The sequence below is a fragment of the Acanthisitta chloris genome, unplaced genomic scaffold (assembly GCF_000695815.1).
Source record: "Acanthisitta chloris isolate BGI_N310 unplaced genomic scaffold, ASM69581v1 scaffold12398, whole genome shotgun sequence".
Classification (NCBI taxonomy): domain Eukaryota; kingdom Metazoa; phylum Chordata; class Aves; order Passeriformes; family Acanthisittidae; genus Acanthisitta; species Acanthisitta chloris.
The window spans coordinates 4,439-31,800 of record NW_008686533.1 but is presented as its reverse complement, the minus strand read 5'-3'; the positions used below and the strand labels follow the sequence as shown (position 1 = coordinate 31,800).

At 45.2% G+C, this 27,362-nt stretch overlaps 1 protein-coding gene across 1 annotated transcript; it reads right to left on the bottom strand.

The window, feature by feature from the left end:
* Positions 1-23,439: 23,439 nt before the first annotated feature.
* Positions 23,440-26,171, bottom strand: LOC103807463 (transcription factor GATA-5; the record flags this gene model as incomplete). The annotated part of the gene is made up of 4 exons (XM_009080190.1): positions 23,440-23,603; positions 24,201-24,325; positions 24,884-24,971; positions 26,046-26,171. Coding segments are annotated over 4 exons (495 nt in total), but the record flags the coding sequence as incomplete, so codon positions are not given.
* Between the last annotated feature and the right edge of the window lie 1,191 nt (positions 26,172-27,362).

Below are 27,362 nucleotides of genomic sequence, written 5' to 3'. Positions count from 1 at the left end.
AAGAGAAAATTGAAAGAGACAAAAGCGATATGAGAGGATGAGGAATCCCAGAGGGTCCTTATCAGGATCCCTTTCAGTGGATGTTCCCATGTTTTAGTGGAAAAATAAAGCAACAACAACAAAATAGACCCGGGAGCGTGAGCCTCTGTGGCTGATAGAGGATTTTCCTCTGGCTAGACACAGAGTCTTTAAAAAAGCTGCGGCAGAGTGTGGGATCATTAAACACCTTCAGATTCCTTCCCCACTGCCAATCACAGCATCAGCAACCGCCCTCTCCACGGCGTCTGCTGATCCCACTTTGAAAACCTCCCCATTTATCACCGCTGGGAGAGATCCTGCTGAGACTGCTGGAGCCTGCTGCTTGTCAACAGGGCACCTTATCTTCTCCAAACATTTACTTAACCCTTTGTCTGGCAGGCCGGGAACAATGGGAGCTCTGCCGCGGCCCCGTTCTGGGGATCCCAATTCCAGCCTTGCCAGTCCCTGCCTGGTCACAGGGGCTGGGCTGAGCAGAGGGAGGATGTTGGAGACCACCGTGGTACCAGTGGTACCACTTGCACTGGAAAAGGTCACTTGCAACACGAAAGAGCAGAGAATTACTTTGGAAGTGGTTTCTACCAGGGACAGATGGAGAAGATGCTTTTCTAGCTCTAAGCAGGCAATGAAATACATCATCAGTATTTCAAATAGTTCCCCCCCAAAGCAGCTACATCAGCCCAGAGTTGGAGCAACTCCTCTTGAAGGAATGACACCACTTTCAAAAGCTGTAGCTCTTGCTGTGTACTGCTCTAAAGATAAGATAATTTAACTCCGAACTCATTGCCGTTCTAAGTAGAAGATTTCAGATGTGTCTTCATTGAGCAACTTATTTCAGAACAGGTTTTCTTATAAAGCAACATTTTTTCAGAACTTTCCTACAATGTAGCACATAAAGCAGGCTTACAGGTTCCCAGTGGAGATGGGTCTGACACTTGCAGCAGGAAAATGAGATCTCAGCTCTTGACCTTTAGTGCAACAAGAGAGAAACCTTTGGGCTAGGTGTGCACCCACTCCTGCTGCACCAGGACTTAGAGAGTCAAACAGCACTGATGAGGTACCTGCTGACAGGAAGGATGCCCATGGAGATGGGTCTGACACTTGCAGCAGGAAAATGAGATCTCAGCTCTTGACCTTTAGTGCAACAAGAGAGAAACCTTTGGGCTAGATGTGCACCCACTCCTGCTGCGCCAGCATTTAGAGAGTCAAACAGCACTGATGAGGTACCTGCTGACACAAAGGTGGGGCCATGGATGAGAAATTTTGGCATTTTGGCATGAAGGATCTCAAGGCTACACATCCTCACTTCATAACCAGCCTTTAGCAGCCCTGCAGCAGCTGATAGTAGGTACAGAGGCACTGGCCCAGCAACACAGAAGGATAAAAATCCATAAGGAACGAGAGGATGTCAAGATGAGCTCTCACAGCTCAGTTGTCCCAGTTGTGAACAACCTGCAGCAGACTGGCTCAGGCTGAGGACAGTAACAAATGGTCATGTGTTTGAAGCCGAGTTTTAAGTCTTTGTGTTGTTGTTGTAATGCTTTGTGCCGCTATCTGTGACAAGAGCCGGGAGTTCACATCTTTATCTGGGAATAAAGACTCACAGATCATGGCAGTGTTTGACAATATGACAGCCTTGGGAAATCTGGAATATAGTAGGCAACAAACAGCCCTTCCAGCAGTGCAGTGGTGGCAGACTGATGCTCCTTTCTCAATCCCAGTCTGGATTATTCGAGTCTTTGAAGTGTTTTAATTAGCTGCCCTTCATGTACTTATTTAGCAGAGCTGGGAATGAGCTTGATGTATGTTTATGTGCTTCCTAGCACTCCAGCAAGTATTGCCATCCAGGTGGTCTCCCTGAGCCATTTAGAAGGAATATAGGAAGGGATAATTGAGAATTTTATGCTTCTGAGCGATATATATGTTCTATCCATACTGTCACTCAGTTACATGCTTATTGAAGTGCATATTCACAGTCCTGGGGGCAGAGCCCTGTGTTCTTAACTCATGAGTCACCTAACGAAGCTTAGGACCCCTTTTAAGGGTAGAGGTTATTTATTCTTCAGCAATGAGTATTTATATTGAGTGTTAGTGCTGGCAAGTGTCTCACGCTATATTTCTGGGATGTTTGGCAGGCTGGAGTGGCCTTGTGGACACCACACTATTGTTACTGAGATGCAGGAGGACCTTCAGCAAAGGAAGGGACTCCTCCATATGCAGTTTAGGATGCATCTGTGCCCGTGGAAACAAGTGCTGTTACTGACCACTCCAGAGGAGAAGTGAGGTTAAATAACTAAAGGTCATCCCTCTAGGATGGGGGACCATGACCAGCCAGTAAGAAATCAACAACACTGTGATGGTGTGCAGAGGTTTTCAGGACTCAGGAGTGCACATGCAGAGAGCTCTGGTCACCTTCTGAAGGGCACCAGCATTTACTCTTCAAACTTCGCTCATAGCAGAGCCCTTGATGGAGTTAGTCTGTGTCCTGAATTTAAGCAAGTGCTTAAATAGTACTTAGGAGAGTATAAATTTCACCGAACTCAATGAAAAGTCTGCAGTGGGACAGTTAGATTGGACAATAGGCACTGAACTTTTTCTGGTGAGAACTAAGTCCCTCTGCATAGAGGAGCTCTACTCAGAGCTATGCAACTACTCAGAAAGCTACCTGTTGGTCTTAGATCTGTAGGAAATTTTAGTGATACTTTCATGTCACTTTCCATCTCTTTTTGGACAGTGAAAGCACCAACTGGCTTCAACTGATAACTTATTTTTTCTAAAGACCTGTGACTGAGAACTAGTGTTTCTTCAGTGCCTCTCCATTTCCACCCCCATATGCTTGTTCTGCAATTTTGCACAAAGAACACACAAGTTTTGTACTGCTAAAAAGGAGACAAGATTCCCATGTCCTAAGTCATGGTGTTTAAGGGATATTTTGATAGGGAGAGAAGGACAAAGAAATAGGTCAAAGAAATGCTGTTATATTTAAAGTGATGCCTGAGAAGCAAGTTCCCATCTTTATTCATTTGCTAAAAAAAACCCAAAAAAACAAAAAAATACAGGATCTAAGTGGCTCAGATAGCTTTGGATCTAGAGGGGCTTTTGATGGAGAAGGAAAGCAGACTTTGGATGTATCTTGTACAACATTTATCCTAACAAGAGCTATAGGAATGTGGCATATATTTAGCCAGCATGCCTTGAACTACAGAGGACACTGCTATGTAACTCATCACTCCCATTCCCTCACGTTTTTATTGAGAAAGGCTCCCTGAAACTGCCAGACATCTGATGTATTCCACTGCAAGTGAAGATAGTCCTTCTGGCATGGAGACACAACCTTTTGTTTTCACAGAGCGTTGCTGGACTGACTGGTGAAGTGGCTGTCACACTGCAATGGCATGCTGTCCCCGAGTTGAGTGACATTCCTGTACCCTTGGCAGCAGAATTCATGTTTCTGCTGCAGTGGAAGCATTTGGAGGAAAGCCCTACGTGCTTTGGCAACACCAGTTGGGCACCTGGCAAAGATCACTCAACACCGCCTGCCCTCGCTCCATCCCACGTTGCCTCCACTATGATAATGGGAGCCTGCAAGCATGCTGCTCCTAATCCCAACCAGGACAAGTGGAATTACATCAATCTTGAGGGAAGAGAAAGACATCATTGTCCAGATGGATGAGTTACAATACCTCTGTCCAACTTAGGTGCACGACCATGATGCACAAGTTTCAAAATGAGCAGGGACTTCAAACCCCAAATGCTGCACACCAGGAGAACAGCAAGTGATTACATGGGGTAAATGCTACACCATTGAGGGTGGTTGTTTGTTACCTGAGCCCACCTGAGCCCAGCAGTGCTTTCCTCTCCTCTCTCCACCAACACCCAAGCACCCAAAAAACCTCCCTTTCCCCAGCCAGGGCAGGGGAACCTCCTGCTCACTGTGAAAGAAGTGCTGTCCAGATCAGCCCATTCTCATTAAAACAGGCTTTGTTAGATGGGCATGACTGGAAATGAAAGTTTTGGGCAGTGGCTAAGGGACATACAACAGCTGAGGGTGGATATGGGCCATTTGGTCCATATGGCCATTGGCTGTCATTTAGGCCATACAACCTTGATGGAGCATCCTCTGGTCCACATAAGGAAGCATGGAATTAGTATTTCATGCATAATTAGTGATTTTTTATTCCTCACCAATTCTATGAAGTGACTCCAGTTGGCAGAGAATTTAGCTGGAATGGTAAAAAATTATTTCAAGTTTCTACACTTTCACTGATTTAACATTTTTCTAAATAATCTTCCCAGCCCTTACCCACTTTGTTCCTCTACCTGCCATGGTCTTCTTATAGGCATAATTTAGTTATCTATTACTTTAATCTCAAAATGGTGAAGGAGTGCTACATGGAAAAAAAAATAATGGGAAATAGGCCCAGCAAATGGAGTTAAGAAGAGATAGGAAGGAGCCAGGGTCTGTCAGCTCCCCGGGGCCCCACAGGATGCCTGGGAATGACAGACAGCATTTGCCTCAGATGAGGCCAAACACATTTCTTGATAAACTAATTAAGCAAATGTGTTGAAACAATGTGACTATGACTGGGTGCTCAATCCTCTGTGTGCTGGCTGGGGGTGCTCCAGGGGTAGGAGGCACCCCTGTGAGGAATAAAGCATTCTTCCAGGGAGATGGGCCCAAATAAAGTACAATTTGGGAGTGGGACATGACCAGTGTATCCACTGTCACTGCTCAGCAGGAGATTTGCGGCGACTGCTTGAGGGAAGCTCAGTGAGTGCCCATCTCTGGGGCCATCGTCCCATTGTGTGGAGCAAGAGTCACTTTATGGGGTTTGTCTGTTATAAAATGAGATGCCGAGGTGGCCTGTGGCACGTCACTGTCCCCATTAGCTGGGGTAGCCCATAAGAGCTCAGCCCCAGGGCAGTGCTCTCACCCCATGACAGACAGGATATTTTGTGGGCATGACTGGCAGATGTGTAAGGGCTGCCAGCCTGGACCAGTTGAGCATTGGCACTGGGGGTACTGAGAGATGTGGTGCAGGGATCTTCGGGCAATAGGTCTGGGTAAAACCAACTGCAGGTATTATTTAGTTACAGTACTGGTGCTGCTGGTGCTGGAGCTACTGGTGAGACCAAAGAGGAAGGTGGTGGTACCCTGGAGAGTAAGGAAGCCCAGAGCATCCATCAACTGCTCTCTAAGGTGAGCTGGGAAGCAGCTGCTTTGGTGTACCCTGAGCTCATTTCTGAGCCCATCACTTCGGTGTCATGCCTACAGCCTTCCTCCTCAGCTCACATCTGTGCTCTGAACCCTGGCCATGAGATGTTTGTACTTTTAGATGTCCTCCTCTTTCTTTGTCCACACAAGAGGCATCAATGAGTTCAGCTTGATGTCCTCAACATTCCCTGCCTTTGTATTTTTCCTGCAGCCAAAAATAGTGAGCAGGAGAGCAGTGCCAGGGCTGTGGAGACAGCAGCTGCTCTCTGCCTGGGCTGGGGACTCCCTTCCTCCACATGCTCGGGGCCAGACCGTCAGCACAGCAAAATGAAATATTCCCACCCCACATGCTTGCTCTCAGGATGAAAGATTACATCCTATCCTTCCTTCTCCTCCCTCTTGGTCCTCCACTGCCTTCCAAACATGACGTCGGGCCACGTGTATCCTGAGCAGCATTTGCTCAGAGATGACAACCTGGACTTGACCCCTGAGGTTCTGGCTCCACCGAGTCTTCCTGGCTGTTTCGAGCAGCAGGAACCTCTGTCAGTGCTGGTGATGGATGGGTTCAGTGGGAGAGAGGCCTTCAGACAAAAAGTCTCACAAACACAGCGACAGGCAGAAGTAAAATAGACCCTGAGCAACAGCTGGCTGTGAGCAGAGCTCATGGCTCAAGCTGCAAAGAGCTGTCCCTCCTCAGGGACACTTGATTGTCACCATCCTTTCTTGCAGCCCCTGCTGTGGGTGGAGAGCATTTTCTCTTGCCCAGGAATATGTTGGCTCTCAGGCTTTCCCACCCTTCAGATTAACTACCAACAGCTGGAAATAAAGCAAATAGCAGCAAATATTTCTCTAGTGTGTCAAGAACCAGAGGTGTGGTCTTCCAAGGTGGAGGGACTGCCATTGCAGACCCAACACCTTCCTGAGGCCAGATGTCTGTTTATTCACAACTGAGGTCCCAGGAATGAAGATTGGTCCATGATGATATCTCCAACTACATGTTGTGATCAGCCTGGCTGGAACCAGATGTCTTTATTGTGTCACACAGGGTCAGGACAACTTCTGGGTGGGACCCATCTCCTCAGGCCTGTGCTACCTGCAAAATGTCAGCAAACTTGAGGTTGTAGTGGTGGTTTACACCACGGGAATCCCTGGTGAGAGGCATCCTGGAGACTGATCTCAGAGACTGATATCAGTCTCATGACTCCTCTGCAGTGTCAGAGCAGCCAATTCAGCCAGTAGAGGAAATGAGGGCAGAAGAGAGAGGATCTGACCTTGTGTTTCTGCCTCCTTTTCCAGATTAAGCCATTTCCTTATAAGAGACACACACCCTGCAGTCCAAATATTAGCTGAGTTTCCATTTCAGGCAATGCCATCAGCAGCAAACCCAATCCCAGCGTGTGTCTGTACCTGCTCTCCATTTTGTGACATTTTAACATTGAAACTATTCATTTTTCAGGCTAGTCTTTCATTTGTGTATCCAGTGCAGATGCCAAGGTCATTTGAAGCACCAGTGACCTGAGCACTGGTCTGGGGACTCAAATTGGAGGCACAAGCCACAGCAACCCATTGCTACTGCCCCAACTCTGCATGCCTGGATGGGAGCAGAGCATTCTGCTTCTGGGTACAGCTGAATTGATGTCCCTCCTTATTGCACCACCCTTATTCCACCACCAAAGCAGCAACAAGAAGCCCTATTTTTCAAATCATTTCCTTCAACCAGGAGTTCAAGGCTGAAGACTAATCCTTTGGGAATACTGAGTATAGGAATAAGGGTTACTGTCAGACGGTGACTGCGTGTGCTCTGAACCCTTGCCCTTATTGCCTGTGCCCCTTATTCACCTGGTGCTTTATGATGGGTTTTGCTAACATACATGAAATTTAATTTCCGGTTATTAACCTACAAAAAGGTATTGCTGTTTCCAGAAGAATTACATTGCTTCCAATTAGTGTTGCCCTTTGGTTTATGGTATGTTGTTTTTCTTGGAAACCTTTGAACCAGGCTGTGCACCAGCTGAAGGGCATTCTGGGGCTGTTAATAAAGATTAACTCTTTTGAGCAAATACATGTTCTGATTCATTTGTGAGGTTTGTGGCATTGCAAAGGAAGAGGATCTCAGGAAATGTGAGATGTCTCTTTGCTTTCCCTTCAATTTTCTCCATATTTATGCTTTCCGGTTCCCATTTTCCAGCCTTGCCAAAGGCAATGTCCTTCTTTCCATTGTCACAGCAGGAGAGTCATGACAAAGGAAGAGATTTCCTCAGAAACTGGACATTCAGCAGCTGCCCTCCTTCTGCTAGAGAAAGGCTTTGTACCAGCTTTGTCCCATCCCTCTGTAAAACTTGTATAGAGAAGAGCAAACTTGTGACACCAAGAGGAGAGAAATGTGGTTATTATCACTTAGGAACAGTGATACACAAATTTATTTGATGTCTTGGCTCTCACTGCTCATCTTTTCCCATACAACCATGAAATTTTATGCCTTAGTGTCAGCTTTAGTGTTTCTGCTTGTTGAGTATGATTTACTCACCTCCTTACCTTCAGACTAACAATGTACAGTGCAAATACAAAGGCAAAGGTATCCTCAATGTATGTATTTTCACTCTGATTGGCTTTCAACTTACATTTATTATTACATTACACTTCTATCATGCTGCCAAAGGCTGTGGTCTCCCATGCTCATTTATTTTGTCCTCTCATTGGACTTTCCCCAGGACAAATATTTAAAATCAAACCGGAAAAAAAGAAGAAAATTTACCTTAGGAAATTTAGCTTTCATTCCTGACTTGCAGCCAAACACTCCTCTAGACTTTTTGCAGCACATGGTTTGCAGTGTAGGTCCTTGTGCTGTACCTCTGCAAGACAAGGTGATGGAATTTTGTTCAAGAAGGATGGTCATTCAAAATAAAAATTTTCCTTTAGTAAAGCTGTTTGCATGGCCTACACCTGAATTTTATGCTTATTTAGATGAAGCACACAACCTGTTCTGCTGTTCTGCACATAATAACAGTGTGTACCTCTTGTTTTCCAGTTAGATCACTTGAGCAGGAGATCATTGGGGTTTCTGATTAGCTGATGGCACCTTTCCTCTAAGGGCATTATGCCAGTTGTAGATGCTGCTGAAGGTGATCCCACCACTAAAAACTGTCTTTGCTGCAACCTCTCAAAATGATGCCAGTTGTTTATTAACTCTTTACCACCTAGGCTGTGACTTGATGCTAAACAATAAACCAGAGCTGGTGTATCCATGATCTCTAATTTCAAGCAAAAAAAAAGGTGTGAATTAGGCTAATTTGTGAACAGGTATGATGTTTAGGAAGACAACATCCACATAGATTTCATTGCAATTCAGGAGCATCTCACCCTTCTGCAGGTGCAAACCCAAGATGAGATCTATGTGCTGGGCAACCATGGGTCAATATATTCCTTACCCAAGTTCATTCCTTATGGAAGTGGGTGCTTTGTTCTCTGCCTATTTGAGTAGGCTCTCCTGAACTAGCACTTCTCCTGAAAGCTGGTGTATAAACCAGCGAGCTCAGGATCCTGAGTGGGAAACACATGGCAGTTCTCCATTTGCAGTATGGCTGTATATCTGCAAGGACATGCAGGGAGCAGAATGACTCCAACCTTGCTGGGTTTGTGGACGTTTAGTGTGAAAAACAGCTGGGGAACAATCAAAGTAATTGCTCTGGGCTGTTGTACTTGTTTCTAATGAGTCTCACTGCAGAGGGACTTGCTCGGTGTGTCTGCGTTATTTACACAGGACAGCACTATCAGTAAAAGGTCTTATTATCTTCTCTGTATTTGTTTCTGTATCTTTCAGTTTAGCAACTCTCAAATTCAGTGTGGATTGTTTTCTTTTATTATTTTTATAGCTTGTTTCCTCTTCAGTGATATTATCACGGAGCCAATAAAACTGCTTTCCTTCTACATCTGGTCAAGGGAAGATCTTGCTGGGTACACGAGTCATATTTCTGTAAATGCCTCCAAGTGAATATAAAAAGCTGTGGGAAGCAATTGAGTTTACTGTTGCCTTATGTACTGCCATTAATTAGGAAATAAAGTGAACTGCATTTTATATCACTTGTAATCAAAATGTTGCAGTCTTAATGTGAAGTCTTCCAAGTGCAGAGCCTGTTCTTGTACAGTGAAGAAAAGGATGAAGAGCTTCTTTAAATTTTAAAATTCATGGCCAGATTTTCACAGTGCTGCCATGCAGTGAGGCAGGATGAAGGCAACTGCTTCAATAGGTCAGGCAGGCAGGAAAACTGCACCTTGTAGCTACCTGGATAACCAGGTGGCTGCTGTGATTTATGCAATCACTGCAGCATCCCAGTAACTCTGATAAGTGTCTGAGCTACAGCTCACAGTCTGGCTCCTGTATTGAGCACCACAAAACACCCATCTTCAGCAATCACCCTGTCCCTCTTGTGTCAGATTAAATTGATATTTTTGCCCCCTAACTCTGTTTTCATAGAATTCAGAGTTTTCCTGATCGCTTTTCCTACCTCTCCGTTTAAAAGATTGAGCAATATAAAATCTAAATAATAAAAGAAATCCAAACAAAATACTTGAAAAGAAAAGAAAGCAAAAGAAAGTATTTCATCAGCAAGCCCTTTTTTCACAACCTCTAACGTTAGGTGCCTTTGTCAAATCCATTAGGACCATATCTGCACTTTCCGGAGTTTGAATGCTTTCATATATTTGGCTCCATATGAACAAACTGGTGGAGCAAACATATTAGTAGATCATTTGCCATGTACATGATTCAGATACCCAGACATGTACAAAACCCAGGCAGGGATTAACCAAGTCTGACAGCACTGAAGTGACTCCAGTTCTCTGTATGTATAAGCGATAATGAACCAAAGGCCCTGTTTGCCTTCAAATAACACACAAAATGATTAATTAGACAGAGGGCATGAGTAATAATCACAATATTATATGCTCCACCATAATGGAACGCTGCTCTCTTCTTGCTTTGTTCCTCTAATCTCTGCGAAGCAAATATCCACAGGGTGTTACCAGCAGAGTGGGAGGCAGATTGCAGTTGCTCACAGGTTATGGGCAGCACTTCTTTCCCACTGTGATTTTATACCCTCGGGACATACAGAAAACCTCTTTGGAAAATACACATGGTTGCTAAAGGATTAGAGGGATCTGCAGGAGGAAAAAAAGCCAAGAGTTCTAGTTGCAGATTACAGACTTGAACATGTTCCCATTAAATTCAATGGCAAAGTTTTCTCTGATTTGATGTTGGATCCTGAATGCTTCATCATCAAGATATTATTTGGTAAAAGTCATACTTTGTCATGGAGATATGTAAAAAAAAAAAGAAACTATTGCTCAACCTGCTATTTCCTCTTTATTCATCTACTTCTGATGTAGGGCAAAATTGCCCTTTTGAGTATTTACCTAAAGGCTCCTCTCAGAGTGGGTTCCCATCCTGGTGATGCTCACAGTGAGTTGGGCACAGGTATCACTGGGACTTGGTCCTGGAGCTTGCCCAGGCTCAGCCTCCTGCCCACAGCCAGAGACAGCAGAGGGAGCAGCAGCTTTGACTTGCTCCTGTCTCCTTGTCCCTCCAAGGAGCAACATGGATGGCAGGTTTCCAGTACAAACTGGAGAGCAGAAAATGATGTCAGGAGCCACCTTACATGTTGGTCTGTGGCCCAGAGACTAGGCAGCAGCAGCTGCACCAGCCCATTTCCAAACTGCCTCTGGAATCTGAGCCCTGCCCTCCACCCCTCTCCCCTACTCATCTAAATAGCAAACAGGAGAAGGAGATAAAATCCCACACCACCACTCTGTCTCTTTGTGATGTGATCCATACTTGCCCCCTCATCTTCCCCAGGAAGCCACACACTGTGCAACAGCCCTGGGACAAGTGCAGACAGGTAGAGTGCCAAAACTGTTATTAGGTTTGAAATGAAGCAAACACTAAACCAGTTATGCAGTTAAACAGCCAGTTTTTGTTTTTCTCGTTTAAGCTACAAACCCCATTTTTCTGCATTAGCTATATATAACTTTGCCATCCTCCAAGGTTAAAAATATTATAGGCAAATTCCTGTCATTGCCTATTTTTAGTTGCTATTGTCCCCTTTGACATTTTGGTGTACAGTATTGACTTGGATGCTCATGGACCTGGCAGGGGTTTTGCAGGGGTTGTTCAGTAGGAAGTGACCAGAGAACACAAGCTGGGATGCATTTCTGCATTTTAATTCATTAATTAGAGCTCAGCCCAAGGGAAGCTGGTGCACTTCCTCAAGCACCACTTTATCTTCTCCCCCAGGGACCCTTGTGTTTGGAGGGACTGAAGAGATGATCACACTGCCTGTGTGGGAACCAGCCCCAGACAATGAAGTTTGCAAATGCATATTTGCTTTTTTTGCCACTCTATTTTTCTCCTTCAAATGACTCCCATCCCTCTTTCCTCAAATGTTACCTGCTTGGGGTGCACTGTGCAAGCAGACCATATCCAAGTGGAAGTAGCACTAAACTCTTCAGTCCTCAAGGTATTTCTGTCTCAGCAACATCAGTTTCTGGTTACAATTTTTATCTAGGATTGCCAAAGTGCTTTCTCATTCTGTCAGTGCAGTAAGCTGTTTCCACCATCACCTCTTGGTCCATCTCTGCTTTTGAAGCACCTCATGTTGGCCACTGATGGAGAGTGTAAAGAGAGATGTGAGATACCCTCACAGGCTGTGCCAAGTGCTTGCTTGTTTCAGAAGGACCTGAGAAAGTAAGAGTGAAGGTGTCTTCTAGCTTACTCCAAATGCTGAACCAGGTAACTCTGTCAGTTTGGCTCATCAGCATAAGACTTTCCTTCACCACATCTTGATCCACAGTCCTCCATTCCCATCAGGGGCTGCCTGCTCAGCCCCTTCCCTTCCCCACAACCTCTGAAGCACTGTGCATCCCATTGCTGCTCTCCTTGCCAGCCCTGACACTGGCACACAAGCTCCCGTGACTGACCTCAGCAAAGTTGGAGTCTGATGCAGAAGGGAAAATATTCCCTTCACTTGACATACCTACGTGTTAAAATGAAACAGGCTCATACAGGGAAAAAACCTCACCCTTATCAGTGTGACATTGTGGAGTCTTACGATCATAATCCAATATTAGTGTGTGATAGGGATCCCACTGGTGGTGCAGCCTGTGCTGGGGGAGAGATTGGACCTTGCAAGTGACCTCTGCCTGGCACACAGGTCTGTATTCACCTGCTGCACCTCCCTCAGTCAGGGGCATTGGTGACTTTGGGAGGGGAGGAAGGTCTGGGACTCTTCCTTCCCAGTCACTGCCCTTGTGTAAAGTACTCTGTAAGAGGGACCAACCATCAGGAATAGCCAGATCTCTCTGGGTCTCCTTCATGCCCCAAAAGCTTCCCAGACTTACATTAGGAAGGACCCTGGGAAATTTGGCCCCCAGATCTGGCCTTCTTCCCACCCTGGAGGCCACAGTCTCATTTGGGTTTGGCCCTTGCTCCTCATTTTGAACAGGGATGTTGGACATCAGTATGCAGCTTCTCATGGTCACTCTCTCCTCTGAGCATGTCCATTTGCTGAGGAGAACAGAGCTGAAGGCCAACAACCTCCCACATCCAACCCATGAGAGCAAACATTTGTTCCTTTATCCTGTGATCAAATCACAGCCAACCAGACCCAAAAGGACTCTGAAATCTTTCCTCTTATCATAAATAAAGGGATATATGTGTCAAAGCATTATACTTGGATATGAACCTGAGAATGCCCGTGCCAAATGCTGGCTTAGGAGTATTAAAGCCCTGCAGGGAGGGCTGCAGCCGTGTCCTTCTGGCACCCTGGCACCCACTGTACCTCCCACAAAACCCTGCCCGTGGCTGGTAGAGCCAAATGGGCCACATGTACCTGTTCATATTTATCTTTCTATAATCACTCTCGCTCAAAGAAGGACATTTAACATGTCAATCGTATTCCCATTACTGTAGAAATTCATTAGTGCAGTGGAATGAGGTCCTGGGAGAAATTCACTTGAAGGAAAGGGGTGGAAAAACAGGCTGGGGAGTCTGTAAGGTTAATTCACTGGGGAATTGCTTTGGTTTTTAATTCAATGCAAATTTAATCATGCTTGCCAACTATTTTAGGGAAAAAACAATTACCTTGGATGCGAACACACTGCAGAGACAAGGATAAATAGGGACTGGCCTGAGTTATATCCCTAAACACAAATCAGAATTAAGTTCTTCCAAACCAGGGGTGGGAGAGACAGGACAGCACATGGCACTGCTCACCCAGGCAGCCACACACTGCTTCTCCCAGTTGTGAGATTTAAAGCTAATATGAAAGTTTAGTCTGACAGTGCTTAGATGATGCTGGAAACCCTCCTTTGCCTTTATTCCCCACTTGTAGCTCTGTCTGTACTAGATAACTCTGTCAAAACAGCAGCCCAGGCATATTTGCACCCCACACAGATCAATGAGCTCCTGAAAGCCCAATATTTGTCCCTGGCCCAGACTCCAGCAAGAGCCACATGTGGCTGCTGAGAACATCCATTTATAACTGAGACAGTGGAGATCCTACTCAGCACTACGGAAAGGCTCTTTACGTCATAAATTGTATTTAAAGACTCTTTCAAGAAGACAAGCAAATTTAAGAGGGCAGTTAGCTCCTGGCACTTAGATGCATAACTTTATTTGAGTATTCAATTTCCTCCTTCATTCATAAAGTAAACATCTGAGTTATCTGAAAGTGACTGTATACTCATGCAGTGTTTTCTTAAAAGAGTCAATAGGAGCAAGGCGACATAAAATGCTCCAGAGAGCATGACACAGGAAAACATGAGCCTTTAAATTATACACATTCAGGAAACGGTTGAATTCAGCATTTCAGATGGAAAGGTTAAAATGTTTGTGCTGAATTGTATTAAATCTTTCACCAGTAAACCCTGTAGGAAGCAGAACATTTGAAGGAGCCTAGTTATTCCCAATGTCTAGGAAAGACTCCCAGAGCTGCAAAGGAAAACGTTCATTAATCTCATTGGACAAGTGCAATCTAATAAAAGCTGTTGTTAAATTAAGGCAACTTTGTTAAGTGTTTGCCAAATTTAGCCTGTTCCCCTCACCCCAACAAAATCCCTTTTTGGTATGAAATGGGGGATATTTGCTGCTTTTCAGCCTGAAATGACCTTTTTAGGAAGACTGTGCCAGCACTAAGGAGGAGAGCAGAGATGGCCAGAGCTCCTCCACCACAGCTCAACTCCACTTCAGGATGGGTCTGTAGGTTCTGGTCCATCAGCAGCACTGACCCAAGCCCACTGGTTGCCCCTGAAGTGGTTGCATTTCTCAAACATAATCCAAATTTTACTATATAAATTGATTTTACCCCAATTGCATGACAAAATCCCAAGTTAAGAGACCAGGACTGTTTCTGCCACTGACTTGATTTTACCCCAATTGCATGACAAAATACCGAGTTAAGAAACCAGGACTGTTTCTGCCACTGACCTCCTGTTGGACCCTTGTCAAGTCACATTGCCTCATGACATCCCAACTCCATCACTGATGAAGTGTGGATGCAACAGATGACTTCTTACATGAAGATGACACCAGAAAGTGCCCTCCTAACTTCAGGGTTAAAGGTGGAGAACCAAGCTTGAAAGTCTGATAGAGATGAAACGTTTCACCACTGTTAAACCAAAAATCTTGCTGAGGAAGGGAAGGAAATCAACTGACAACAGGGCAGTATATTCACAGTCTCTGTCCAAATTAGAACAGAATTAATAATTACAGTGAAGGACTGAAAATACATAGTTATAGTTATTTTTTGAAAAGGAATTTAGCATTTCTGAAGCCTGAAGAGTCTGAGGATCTGAAGCATTGAAACTTGTGAGCTGCTCTATGGTCAATTCAGACTTGGCTGGGAAGGGAAATTCTCAGCTTTCTTACAAAACAAACTAAAAGCAAAACAAACCACTTTTCCTGGTGAGACTTTCATTCAATTCTGCAGACTCAGGAAGCTCCTGAGATAAGCCTCCACTCCAAGGATACACTCACTCTGGCTGAAGCCTAAACCCAATCTGGTGATTAGCAGGAGCACAACATGCTTAATGAATGACCAGTTTGGGCAGCCTGACTCAGGATGGAAAAATAACCTAAACATTTGTGGTGTTTTCTGCAGCCTAATTGTGCACCTCAAAAAAGGCATCAGTGATAACAAAAAGCATGTTGGTCTCCCAAGAAACCTTTCGAGGAAGTCCCCAAATTTCCTGCTTCTGAGTAAGACTGTGCAGGGATTTCTCCCTGACTTTTTTTACTCCTAGTTTTGGATTTCAGTGAGAAATTCAGTAGCACTCAAGTACTGAGTTAAAAAAAAAAAGCTTAAAAACCTCAAATCAGATTCTGGTTTTGTTTGGATTTGATTTCTGATGAGGAGATAAGTAGATTTCTATCCAGACCAATTTCCTACTAATTACAGACTGATCCTTAGCCTGCTTTTCTTTGAAAAATCAAAACTGAATTTAATTACAGATGTTTTAACTGGAAAACATGGATGCTATTGTGGTTTTCTTTTTGGCTTTTACCTCCTGCAAATGCAAGAGGGTTAGGTTGCCATTTATCCAGGCTGTCTTTAAAAACCAAAAGGAGCTCTGTCCCTGGTGACCTTGCTCAGCATTCTCCAGATGTAACTGATTTTGTGGTTATGTTACAAGCCCCATTGACACCTCTGTAACCAAAATGATTGTTGATGCATGAACCAAGCCACAAAGGCAAAGCAAGCCAAGAAAAGAAAATTCAAGAGGTATCTTCATTTTAGAACAACCACAGGCTTCAAAAAGTTTCAGACAAATCCACTCTGTATGAGCACAGAAACCTCCTGAAGACTGGAGCTCTTGAGCAGCAAGAATACCAACATCTTAAAGCAGCCCATGCTGTCTCCAGTCTGTCATCCCTCAAAATGGTATAAGGCAATGCTTTTCCTGCCTCCACTTTATTTTAGACATCAGTACTGATTTCCAGGGGTAGGAGACAAGGGCAGGCCAAGTGTTCCCTCTCCATAAGCACCCCAGGGTGCTGCTGATGCTCTCCCAGCCATGTGACTTCAAGGTGAATGGGCACATGTGGCTCTTCTCCTCTCAGGTTTATTGCCACTGCAAAGGTAACACTGGCTCTGAAACTGGAGTGTCCAGGACATCCCACACAGCAGGGGGAAGGAAGGAAGGAACACAAGGACCAGTTGTGCATCTTTGTCTAAAGATAAGGGCAAGCAGCAATGTCAAAGTCAGTAACCTCAGCGCAGAGCCCATCCGAGAAGGAACACTTATTAAAACTTGCTGCTCAGAAATGAGTTATCCATTATTAATATTTTAAATTGCTAAATCCTTTCTAATCATGTGTTAATATGAGGCAAAGCTGCATGATTTAAAAGCAAAGCTCAAGCCACTGTCAATCACTCCTAGGCATGTAGCAAAGTCTGCTGCAGGAATACTGATGAGACCAACTTTCCTCCTGAAACAACTTTGCTGGGTCCTCAGACTCCTCAAAGAGAAGCTGTGTGGCCTTTCATTCAGGAATGATGTTCCTTTATCCTTTGTTTTTCTATCATGGGCTGTCTACAGACTCCTGTGGAACTGCAAGATCCTTCTGGCACCTCAGCACACAGGAAGAATTTGCTCTTTGGAAAGCCTGTTTTGGGGCATGATCTGAAACACCACTGGAACTGCCAACCCAACCTAAAGGCAGTAAGGTCTGGGTTGCTCTGGGTTGGGATGAACTCACTTATGAAGGAAGGACAGTCTGTAATTTTCACTTATCCTGTCAAAGGAGGGTGATGTCAACATGTTAAGCTACATCTGAGTGCCAAGTCAGTCCCAAACCTTTCCTCATTATCACACTTGTATCACTAAATATAGAAATATTCTATACATCTTCTATACATGATGACACAATAGGTTTATAAATGCTGTAGGACAGCAGAAAAGTCAGCTTACATGCAAAGGAAATTCCCATGGAGTGAGGCTCAAACAGTGCCATTATTGCTGCATTAGCCATCACCCTCTCTGCAGGTTCTCTGCTCTTGTTTGATGCTGAGGCATTAGTAATCAGGGAGGAAAGATGTCAAGGTCAGGCTTGGGAGTGGCAATCACCCTGCAGTCCCCAATCCGTGCTGCCTCGTGGTGATGGCCCTGCCAGTGACAGAACACTGTGGGAATGTGCTCCCCCAAAGCAAACAAAGGTGGATCTGAATAAACTGCCTCCCCAAAAGGCCACTTTGTGGTGCCCTTTGAACAGCAGCTTCCCCATTTAACATTCATGCCTACAGATCCGTATACACACACAGGGTGTCTGTTACAGCCTTCACCATGTTCAGGGTAAATGATTAATGCTGATTCCACCTTGCTGCTCACCTTAGTCCTCCTGCTCACACACACAGAGGTGATGTCTCCAGCAGTATTTCCTACACCCCTGGCTGGGGCCATAGAACTAAAAGCAGCTTAGACACCCCTCCAGTCAGATGGTGCAGCAGGCTCCTGTGGCTAAATACCCATCATTTCCATTCCATTCACGAGCTGGAGCTATTCTTCTTTATTACAAGCAAGGAGTGAACAGATGGGAGGAATGATAGCAACACCTGAAATAACAGTGACATTAGGGCTCCACGTCCTGTCTGTGCCCACCTCTCCTTTCCTCCCACACTCAATCTTTCACGTGGTCCCACAGAAGGCTCAGTCCTATGCCTTTCCCTGGAGAAGGGAAATGTGAGCACAGGTGAGACTGGGACAAGGGGTGAAAGTTTCCATCCGTGTTTCCTTTGAGCCATTTGCTTGGTTTGGATGGAAAAAAAAAAAGTAAGAGACACTCTTACTTTACCGTTTTCTGTCTATTTTCCTTTGAGCCATTTGCTTGGTTTGGAGGGAAAAAAAAAAGTAAGAGGCACTCTTACTTTACCATTTTCTGTCCATCCTTTCTCCTGTGTGAGTCCTTATTTGCACTCATTCCCGGGATGAGGGCTCCCAAAGCTTTCTCAGGCATGAAGCAGCTTTGAACCCAAGACAGGACAGAATCTTCTACTTGAATGATTGAATTTTCCCACTTCCTCCTGTTTTCTTCTAAATCATCAGGAAATGCAAATAGCATCCTCTTAATGAGGTTAATTGTTTATATGGAAGAGTGATTCAGCAGTATTACCTTGTGCCAGCTAAGAAATTGGCCCTGGAAGCAGCTCAGACTCCAAAATTTTCAAACAACACAATAGTCAAGGTCTGCCCTGGCCACATTAACACTGCTGGGAAAATGCTTGTTATAAATTCCAATAAGTTCTTTAAATTCCAATACTAATACGTTTCCTAATGATCTTGAAGACAGCCTGCAACAACAGGACAAAGGCTGGTAAATGCCAGCAGCCCCAGGGCATTAGAAAACTGGAGATAAACCTTTTTTTTTGCAGGACAAAGGCTGGTAAATGCCAGCAGTTCCAGGGCATTAGAAAAATGGAGATAAACCTTTTTTTTTTGTCAAGTTTGGCCATAAAGACAGTCCCACACTGCTCCCCATCCTTCCTCTCAACACCTGCTGTATCCATGGCATATTACCTGTAGTCACACTCTTGGGTAGAAATTTTACTGCAACTTAGGATCTGGGGTTGTTAGAGAAGACCACTGGATGGGAATAAACTCCCTTTAACAAGAGCCTTTTTGGTATGTGCTGCTCCTCACTAAGCTTCCCCTTGAGGAGAAGCTTCTTTGAAACAAAACCACTTTGCAGAAGGTGTTATTGCTCCTCATTAAGTGCCTTTTGAGTTATTCTATGTAAACTAGATACTGAAGAAAAGAAATTCTTGGAGACATCACCTCCTACTAACCCCTGGCCACAAAGCTTTCTCCAAGAAGGACCACCTGATGTGATGAAAGGAGCAGTGCTGTTTGTTTTCTTCTTCTATGCATACAATGGAGAGTTTGAATATTCAGCTCTGGTTTAGCTGCTGCACAAGTAAATAGCCTGGACATTTAATTACTGCAGCACATTGACCTGGAAAGCAACAAGAATTGTTTTCCTGGCTGGTACACAACCAACTTGGCAATAAAAAGCATCAGAGAAGAGCAGAGAAGCAGTGGACAGGGACTGGAAGGTAACAGTGACTTTGCCTCTCTGTATCACTAAGAACTCTCAGGGAGATTAAAAACCAGCAATGAAGCTCCTACACCTCCTTCATCACCCAGGGCACTGCTGTACCTGACTCACAGCCTTGTTTCTATCCTTCATCACCCAGGGCACTGCTGTACCCAACTCACAGCCTTGTTTCTACCTTCCTTCCAGGAAAACCCTCTTGGGTGCACATAATGCTTCACAGATTTGTCAACCATGGGACCAAGAAAAGGAAGTTTGATACCTCCATCTGCTTTTAACCAAGATGGATATGTTCCTCAGCTGGTACAAATCAGCCTAACCAGTGTCTTGGTGCACAGCTTCACCCTGAGGGTTGTGTGTCCCCAAGGCTTGTGCAAAGGAAGAGTCAGACCCCTCTGCCAGCTGGGTGGTGGTTGCAGTTCAAGCACAACCAAGTCGCCAGCTGAGCTGCCACACAAGTTGAGCTGAAGATTTCTGTGTGTGACGTAGGAAAAATGATGACTCTCTGTGCTCCAGCATAAAACTGACACCCCATTAGACAGTCTGGGGCTTTGGGGCTCCCAGCAGACATGAAACCACAACTTTCCATTTTCCATGCAGAAATCAAAAGGAAACAAGCTTGGTTGTTTTTTTTTGAAAGCAATTGCTTGGGTGAGCAATGATTTTATTGTGCTATTAATATGATCATAAACAAGGACAACGTGTGTTTATAGGCTCAAATGCTTCATTACTCACTCGCTGACTTGGTAGAAATCACTGTGGCGTCAGTATAAAGTGCAAAATGGAACAGATCATTGTAGTTGTGTTGTAAAGTCATCTGGGCAGGTGAACTTTGAACAAAGGCAATTGATAGCTCTGAGGCAGCTGTACAACAACAGTAAACATAATAGTTGTCCACAAGCCACCAGACCTGTAGGAAAGCAAATGCACCCCTGGGAAGGGGAGGGAGCTTCAAGGGAGCTGAGAAAGTTTTGGGAATGAGAAGTAAAAGCTGATCTCTGCAGTGTGCCTGTGAATCAGCCTTTGGGGGTGGGGCAGGGAGGGCTGAGCCTGGTCACAGAAGGTGACTTAGCACAGTCTGGGCAGGGTCAAACTGATTGCTAGAGCCAAGTGGGGTGGGACAGTGCATGCTGCAGGAGAAGCCCATAACCTGGTCAGCTGGAGGGTCTGGTTCTCCTGGGCCACGGTTTTGTGTCTGATCTCCTCCATTGCTGCCAACACAATCATTCAAACTCCTGCAAGCATGTGGGCTGAGCTGGGCTGTGCCACCAGGTGCCAGGAGGCTGTAGGAGCAGGATTGAGGATGTGGCATGAGTGGGAAGACCCAAACTTTCCCATGTTTTTAATTCACACTTCTTGGGGCAAATGCTCCTCTTTGCTGTGTAATGAAGGATACAAAGGGATATGGAAGCCCTAGGGAAGGTCCTCAAAGTGGCAGTTGGGAAGGTGATGGCTGGATGGTGCGTGGGCCCCCCTGGGATGTGGCTCTGCAAGGCTGGGACCTGCACAGGGATTCCTCTGGGGATGCAATGACCAGGAGGAATGGAATTTCCCCTCTCCCACAGGGCTGTGCAGACACACTGCCTGTGCCATTAGGGTACCAGGAGACAGAAGTCTGCAGGCATGACTCCTGCCTCGGGAATGGGAGCAAAAGATTGGAAGACACTCCCAAGAAATGAAAAACCAGTGTTGTGGATGATGTCGCTCAGTGAATGCAGAGAGCAAGCAGGAAGGAAAAATTACATATGTCCCAGTTGTTTCACTTCTTGTCCCTCTGCCTCATTTCGTCTGTCACCAGCCCCCGGAGCATCCCGACGCCTGGTCGACGGTTATGAACAGGCAATAAATAAAACAGCTGGAGCCACTGGTGTCAACATCTTGGCATTGTTTAGGTCTCCTTGTTTGCCTTTAAAATAACTCTCCTCCTTGGGGTCACACAGATGAAAAAGCGAGAACCCCCTGCCACCCTCCATAGAAATCATCTTGCCATGAGTTGTGCTGCACTGCCTTGTTTTTGCCTGTGAAGTTTGGGGTTTGGGGAGCTGCCCAGGAGCATTACTCATGCTACACCCAGGGCTGCTGCTCCCCTCTGCCTGCCTGTGTCCTGACACGTCACCTTGGGTGCCTGTGGGTCATGTGAGCCAAGGCCACATCACCCACTTTCCCAACTCCCAGGGGCACAGTCTGGGCTGGATTTGGGGACGGTGCCACCTGCCAGCCCCGTGCTGCTGGCTTATCTGCTGCATGGCTGTGCCTGGCTCTGCTGCGGATGTTGGCAGGCCAGAGAGTGGAAAAACAAACTGTGAAGATGTGGATCCATGGCTAGAACCTGGCCATGCAAACATGGTGTGCCAGTGCCAAGCCTGGTGCTGGAGGGACACCACTCTGTGACAGCCTCTGTGCCTGCACTGGAGCTTGGCATCATGCAAGCTGCTAGTGAAGCTCTGGAAGCACAAGAAATACTCCTCCAAAGGCAGGGCTTTGATAAAAGAGTGGCTTGAACCCTCCATGCCTACACACAGCTATGTTGAGGGACTAGATGCTGAGCTATGGCAGCACTGGAGGGGACCAGTGCTCCCCAGTGCCTGCAGCATCTCCTTGCCTCCAGCAAGGGTTGCATGGTAGAAAACATCATCCTCCATCTCACTTGAGTCATGACTTGATGTCAGATTCACTCTCCCTGATCATCTTTAGCCTGTTGTTTATAATAAAAATCAAGTGATCCATCTCTTCTGACAAGGGGAAGAGTTGCTCCAGGAAGCCTTGGACAGGTCAACTGCTATATTAAGGAACTATTACTTGACAGCTTCCTGGCCATAAATAGCTGTCCAGCCAGGCTGGGGATTTTATTTAGAAGTAACAAATAAAGCAGGCCATAAGTAACTTCATGACCTTTCTCCCCCTTCATTTCCCACCCATCTCCCCTCCTCAGAGTGGTCTTCTCACCCCAAGTTCCTTAAGACCTTCAAGGCCCCCTTGCATGCCCCAACAGAGTGTTATCTCCCCATCACCCACCTCTGAGAAGCTGTAGAAACATGTTGTTGCAGCTTTTGGAAGTGTGATGTGGGTTTCACATCACTGAAGATTTCTTGCTACATCTCAGCTCCAGGAAATTGTTTTCTACTTGGCTTCCATTAAAATAATTAAAAAGGAATCTGTGCTCTGCATGGCTGAAAGCTGGAAATCCTCCACTCAAAACAGCTCCCAAACTGGATGCAAACTAATATACCTCAAACGTGTCCTTTATTTTTCAGTCCCTCAAATCTTTCTCTAAAGTTTTAGAAGACTAACGTCTGATTTTCTAATGCTCAGCGTTGACAACATCCAAACCAGTCAGGAAATACAAAAGAAAAAACTGCATTTCAGTATTCTTTTATTATTGGGAGGTTTTGACCATTTTTGTCATGTGGTTTGCCTAAAACAATAATAAAAAAAAAATCTTTGTTTGGAGCTGGAAAGGGAAGAGCAGCGTGTTTATTTCATGTATGACTCATCAGCTCAGTGTTGATATGCTAAACGCTTCAGAAGCTAACACTCTATAGAGATGATCGTTTTTAATATAAAACAGTAAATGTTTAAAACAACAGTTGCTTTTTTTTTTCCTTTTTTTTTCATCCTGTTGTGGCCAATAAAACATAAGGCAGGCCACATAGTTTACATTTTAATAAAATTAAGTTATTTGGTGCCGTGTTATTACAGTCTTTATTGGAAAGTGGAATAAATTGCACACAGAGGAGTCATAGGAGGGAGAAATCACTGCGAATAAACATAGATTCTGGGATGCATTTATTTGCTGGGTTCATCTCAAAGGAGGAAGGCTTTTCCCGGGAAAGTGGAGGTGTCCCTGGGGTTCCAGCCTTGGGGAGGCTGCTCTGGGTTGCTCCAGGGAAGGATGAGATTTTTGGGGAGCTGGTTCCACAGCAGGGCCATCCCAGCCCCATCCAGCGAGAGTTTTCCACGCGCATCCTCCAAGAGAAACCTGTCCTGTGGCTGTGGCTCCACACTCCACAGGTGTTGGGGCAGCCTGTGCTCCTGCCCATCGGCCGTTTGCGGCCGAAAACATTGGTCCCGAGGCTTTCTGCTGGAGGTTGAGGGTTTCTAGGCAAGTGCCAGGGCACACCAGGAGTCCTGCCGGAGGGGCACGCTCAGCCCGGGCTGTGGGGCCATGGTGGTGGGGGAGAAGGTGTAGTCCTCGGGCTCAAATTTGAACTCGCCGTGGCTGCTGGCCAGTGCCTCGTCTGACTGGCTCTGTGCCTACCCCAGGGAGGGAAGCAGAAAGGCATTAGAAAGTTTGTTATTAGCCAACAGGTCTCTCGTCCCCTTGTCAAGACTAAATATCATCCAGCCCCAAAGAAAAGCACAGAGCAGAAGCAATCAGAGGCCCCTGAGAATGTTACAGCTCTGTGGTCGCTGAGCACCTCAGGGCTATAAAGCATAGATAACATAAGCCCAGAGAGCCTTTTCTTGTGTGATACAGAGGTTTCCATCCTGGGCTAATCCCACCAACTCACCAGGGTTGCAACACCCAAGATTTCATGGCAGGAAATGGGAATTAAACCCAGCTCTGTACTGAAGCCTTTTCACCACTGATCACCTCTGCTGCAGCAGGGTTTGGACCTCCCAGTTCCCCAGTGCAAGATGGAAGAGCTGATGGGCAGCTAACAGACTGGACCCCTTCCTGGTCTGCAGCATCTGGCTCATGCTCCCTGCTTTCCTCAGTCTGAGGAAGTCCATCAGGCTGGTGGCCCCAGGGCAACGAACTAATTGCTTAACCTCATCAAGGGCTAGCAGCCAGAGAAGTATGTGGAGCACCCACCCCAGAAGGTGATGGCTGTGGCCCCTGAGTCTTACCTGGGACACTGACACGATGGTTTGTCCGGGATACTGGGAGGTTGTGCTGGGCTCTGACTTTAAAGTGACCGTGCTGTCTGAGTTGGTAATGGAAGAAGGGGAGTTAGTGGCTGAAGTTGTAGATCCTGGAAGACAATTGATAGAGGATGGTGAAGCAATGTAGGTGCAAATCTTCTCTTAAAGAAATCAACATTTTAATGGCAACCATCATATCTCATGGCATGACTCTACTGTTCTTTCTCTACCAATCTCTGTCAGGGTAAGGTTTTGTACTTGGCTGTCAAGATGCTGATGGAGGAGGAGGGAATCCTTTCACACTGGCAGTGCTGGTCCTGGTTGGACAGGCTAATGTTGAATGCATCGTGATACCTTCCCCTCAACTCAATACACCCTTCCCATTACCATTTTTTCTTCATGACTCAATTTAGCTCAAATCTACTTGAACACGAGCACTGCCAGCCTGCAGCTGGGTGCCCATGGCACAGAAAAACCTCACAGGAATATGACAGCACTGAGATTTCCTATCACATGAGGTCTATGCATAAATACAGGCCCTGCATCTAATGCAATCATCAGGGAAAAAACTCAAAATATTATTTTCTAATTATCATAATGTCTTGCAGAAGACATCTTGAGATGAACTGCACTCCAAGCCCCCAGGATGGATCATAATAGCACTGTACCTGTTGAGGCTTTGCCTTTGGTAATGTTTTTAGGCTTCCTTTTCCTCGTCTGGATGCTTTCCTTTTTCATGGCCAGAGGTCGTGGTACCTTGACATTCATAAAGTTTGGAATCATTAATATTGTAATTTACTCAGCTCCTTCCCCCACGTGTGTTGCTCTCCTATTTATGTGCTGTAGCTCATGCAAAGCACCTAAAGTCCTTGTCCTTCACTAAATGCTATTTGTCTCTGCAACAGGCCTTGGCTGGAAGATGTATAAGGCTAACAGCTCAGTCTTTCCCACAAATTTTGGTTTTTTCCTGTATTTCCTATTTTTCTTTTCCTGATTTATTAGTGACCTTTATGACAGGGCCCTATTAAATTACACTGACAGAGTGAGAGACTACATGGCTCGGAGGGAACGGTCATGGGATAAAGGACTTTAACCTTTAAGGCAGAAGTTTGGAGGGGCCTGTATGGAGGGATGGTGTCCCCTCTTTGGCTCATGGACACGTTACCAACAGTTCTCATTCCCTGTGCATAAACATTATCAGCCAGCCTCTGAGTGGGCTCCTCAGCATCCTTCACACATTCCTAATTAGCACATATAGGAAAAATACACTCCTTATCTCACTTTGGGTTAGGGGAGCTTCAGTCTCCAGCTACTGGAGCTTGGTAAGCTTTCTTTTTCATAGGATTCTAGTAAGGTTTGGATTGGAAAGGAACCTTAAAGATCATCTAGTTCCAAGTCCTCTGCCATGGGCAGGGACACCTTCTACTAGACCAGGTTTCTCCAAAACCCATCTAAGCTGGCCTAAAATACTTCTAGGGGCATCCACAGCTTCTCTGGGCAACCTGTGCCAGTGCCTCATCACCCTCATAGTGAATAGTTTTTAATTTATTATTCATTTTTGTGAAGGAAGTTGGCAAACAACCTAAGAGCCACCCAGTGCCATAAATCTCTCCCTTGTGAAGGTACCTCCCAAGAGTGTCCCAATACCCTCTTAGCCTTATTCTGGAGAACCCCAGTAGACTAAACCTTAACTGTTCAAGGAGACACGACGGGGTATAGCTCTGCTGGGTCCAGTCTAGAGGTTGGTCCTTTTAGACCTGATTTCCTGGACTTGCTGGGCAGTGACCCTATCACCCAAAGTGTCCCTCCCAGTGCAGATGTGTTTCTCACCCCATGGAGCTTCATGTACAATCCACAGGCATTGCAGACAGGCTCCCCTTCAGCATTTCTTCTCCAGAGGGTGGTATTGGTTGTGTGGCAATTAGTGCAACATAGGCCAGCACGTCTAGATGAAGACTTAAAAACAAGCAAACAAACATGTGAGTGCACACATAGGGATAATGAATTGGGAAGTTTCCTTACAAATAAAAATAAAATCTCCAATTACACCATTTCCCTGGAAAATGTGAAACACAAACGATAACCAAATTCAGATCAAAGAAATTGCATTCAAATGAGATCACTTGAGTGATTCTAAGTGGGTGTTTTATTGAGATTGATAAACCTGGCAAATATCCTTGCAACTAATTTCACAAACTTCCAACAAATCTGCTGAAACTCAGAGCACAGAGAAGTTCCTTTCAGGAGATCCACTCAGATGGAGAAGGACATGGAAAATGCCAGCCAGGCTTCAAATGCACAAGAAAACTCCTCATGTTTTAAGTGAACTCTTCTGTTTTTCTGCCCTCAGAACTACTGCTAAAGTTAGCAACACCCCAATTAATCTCTGGTTTGAGACAACTAGAATCAATTGGCTGAACTGAGCAGAATCAAACTGAACTGGTCCATGGTGGGAGCAGGGAGGTTATTCCTCACGTCTCACAGATAATCTGTTCTCTTACAGGCTGCAGAAACATGGTGCAGACATTAATTAATGACATATTTTGTGAGTATAGTGATTGCTGGCTCTGAAACATTAATAATTCCAAACAGAGAAGGAAAATGTTCTGGCAGAAGCAGCGAACATTTCTGACAACTTTCTTCCAAACCACTGGAAAATTCACATCTCTCTTTACACAGACCTGTCAGCTCAATAGGCATTGCATTTGAAATTCTCTTAACACTAGGTATTGAAACTATTTTAATAAAAGGCCTCAGTAAGTATAAGATACCTGTGGCATAAGTAATATCTCAGGCTCTCTACATTCAGGTGTTTAAATATGTTTTTCAGCCTTGAGAAAAATCACTTTGAATCCACTCAAAGACAGACGATAGGTGATGCAGGCAATAAAGAACTCCCTGTTTGTTTATTTTCCCATTATTGCTTGATACCCTGACTGAGCAATATAAGAAATGAGGTGGGAAGAGTAGGCATAAAAATGAAATGTTTTTACAAGGTTAGCAGTCAAATAAAAATCAGCTTTGAGTTTCAAGAGGCACAAGTGACATGCCCAAGGTTTGGTTCACTCACTGCTCAGCAAAGAGGTCTCGGCAACTATTTGCAAATAATGGTACTGCTTTGGAAATTATTTAGCTCTATAACCAGGC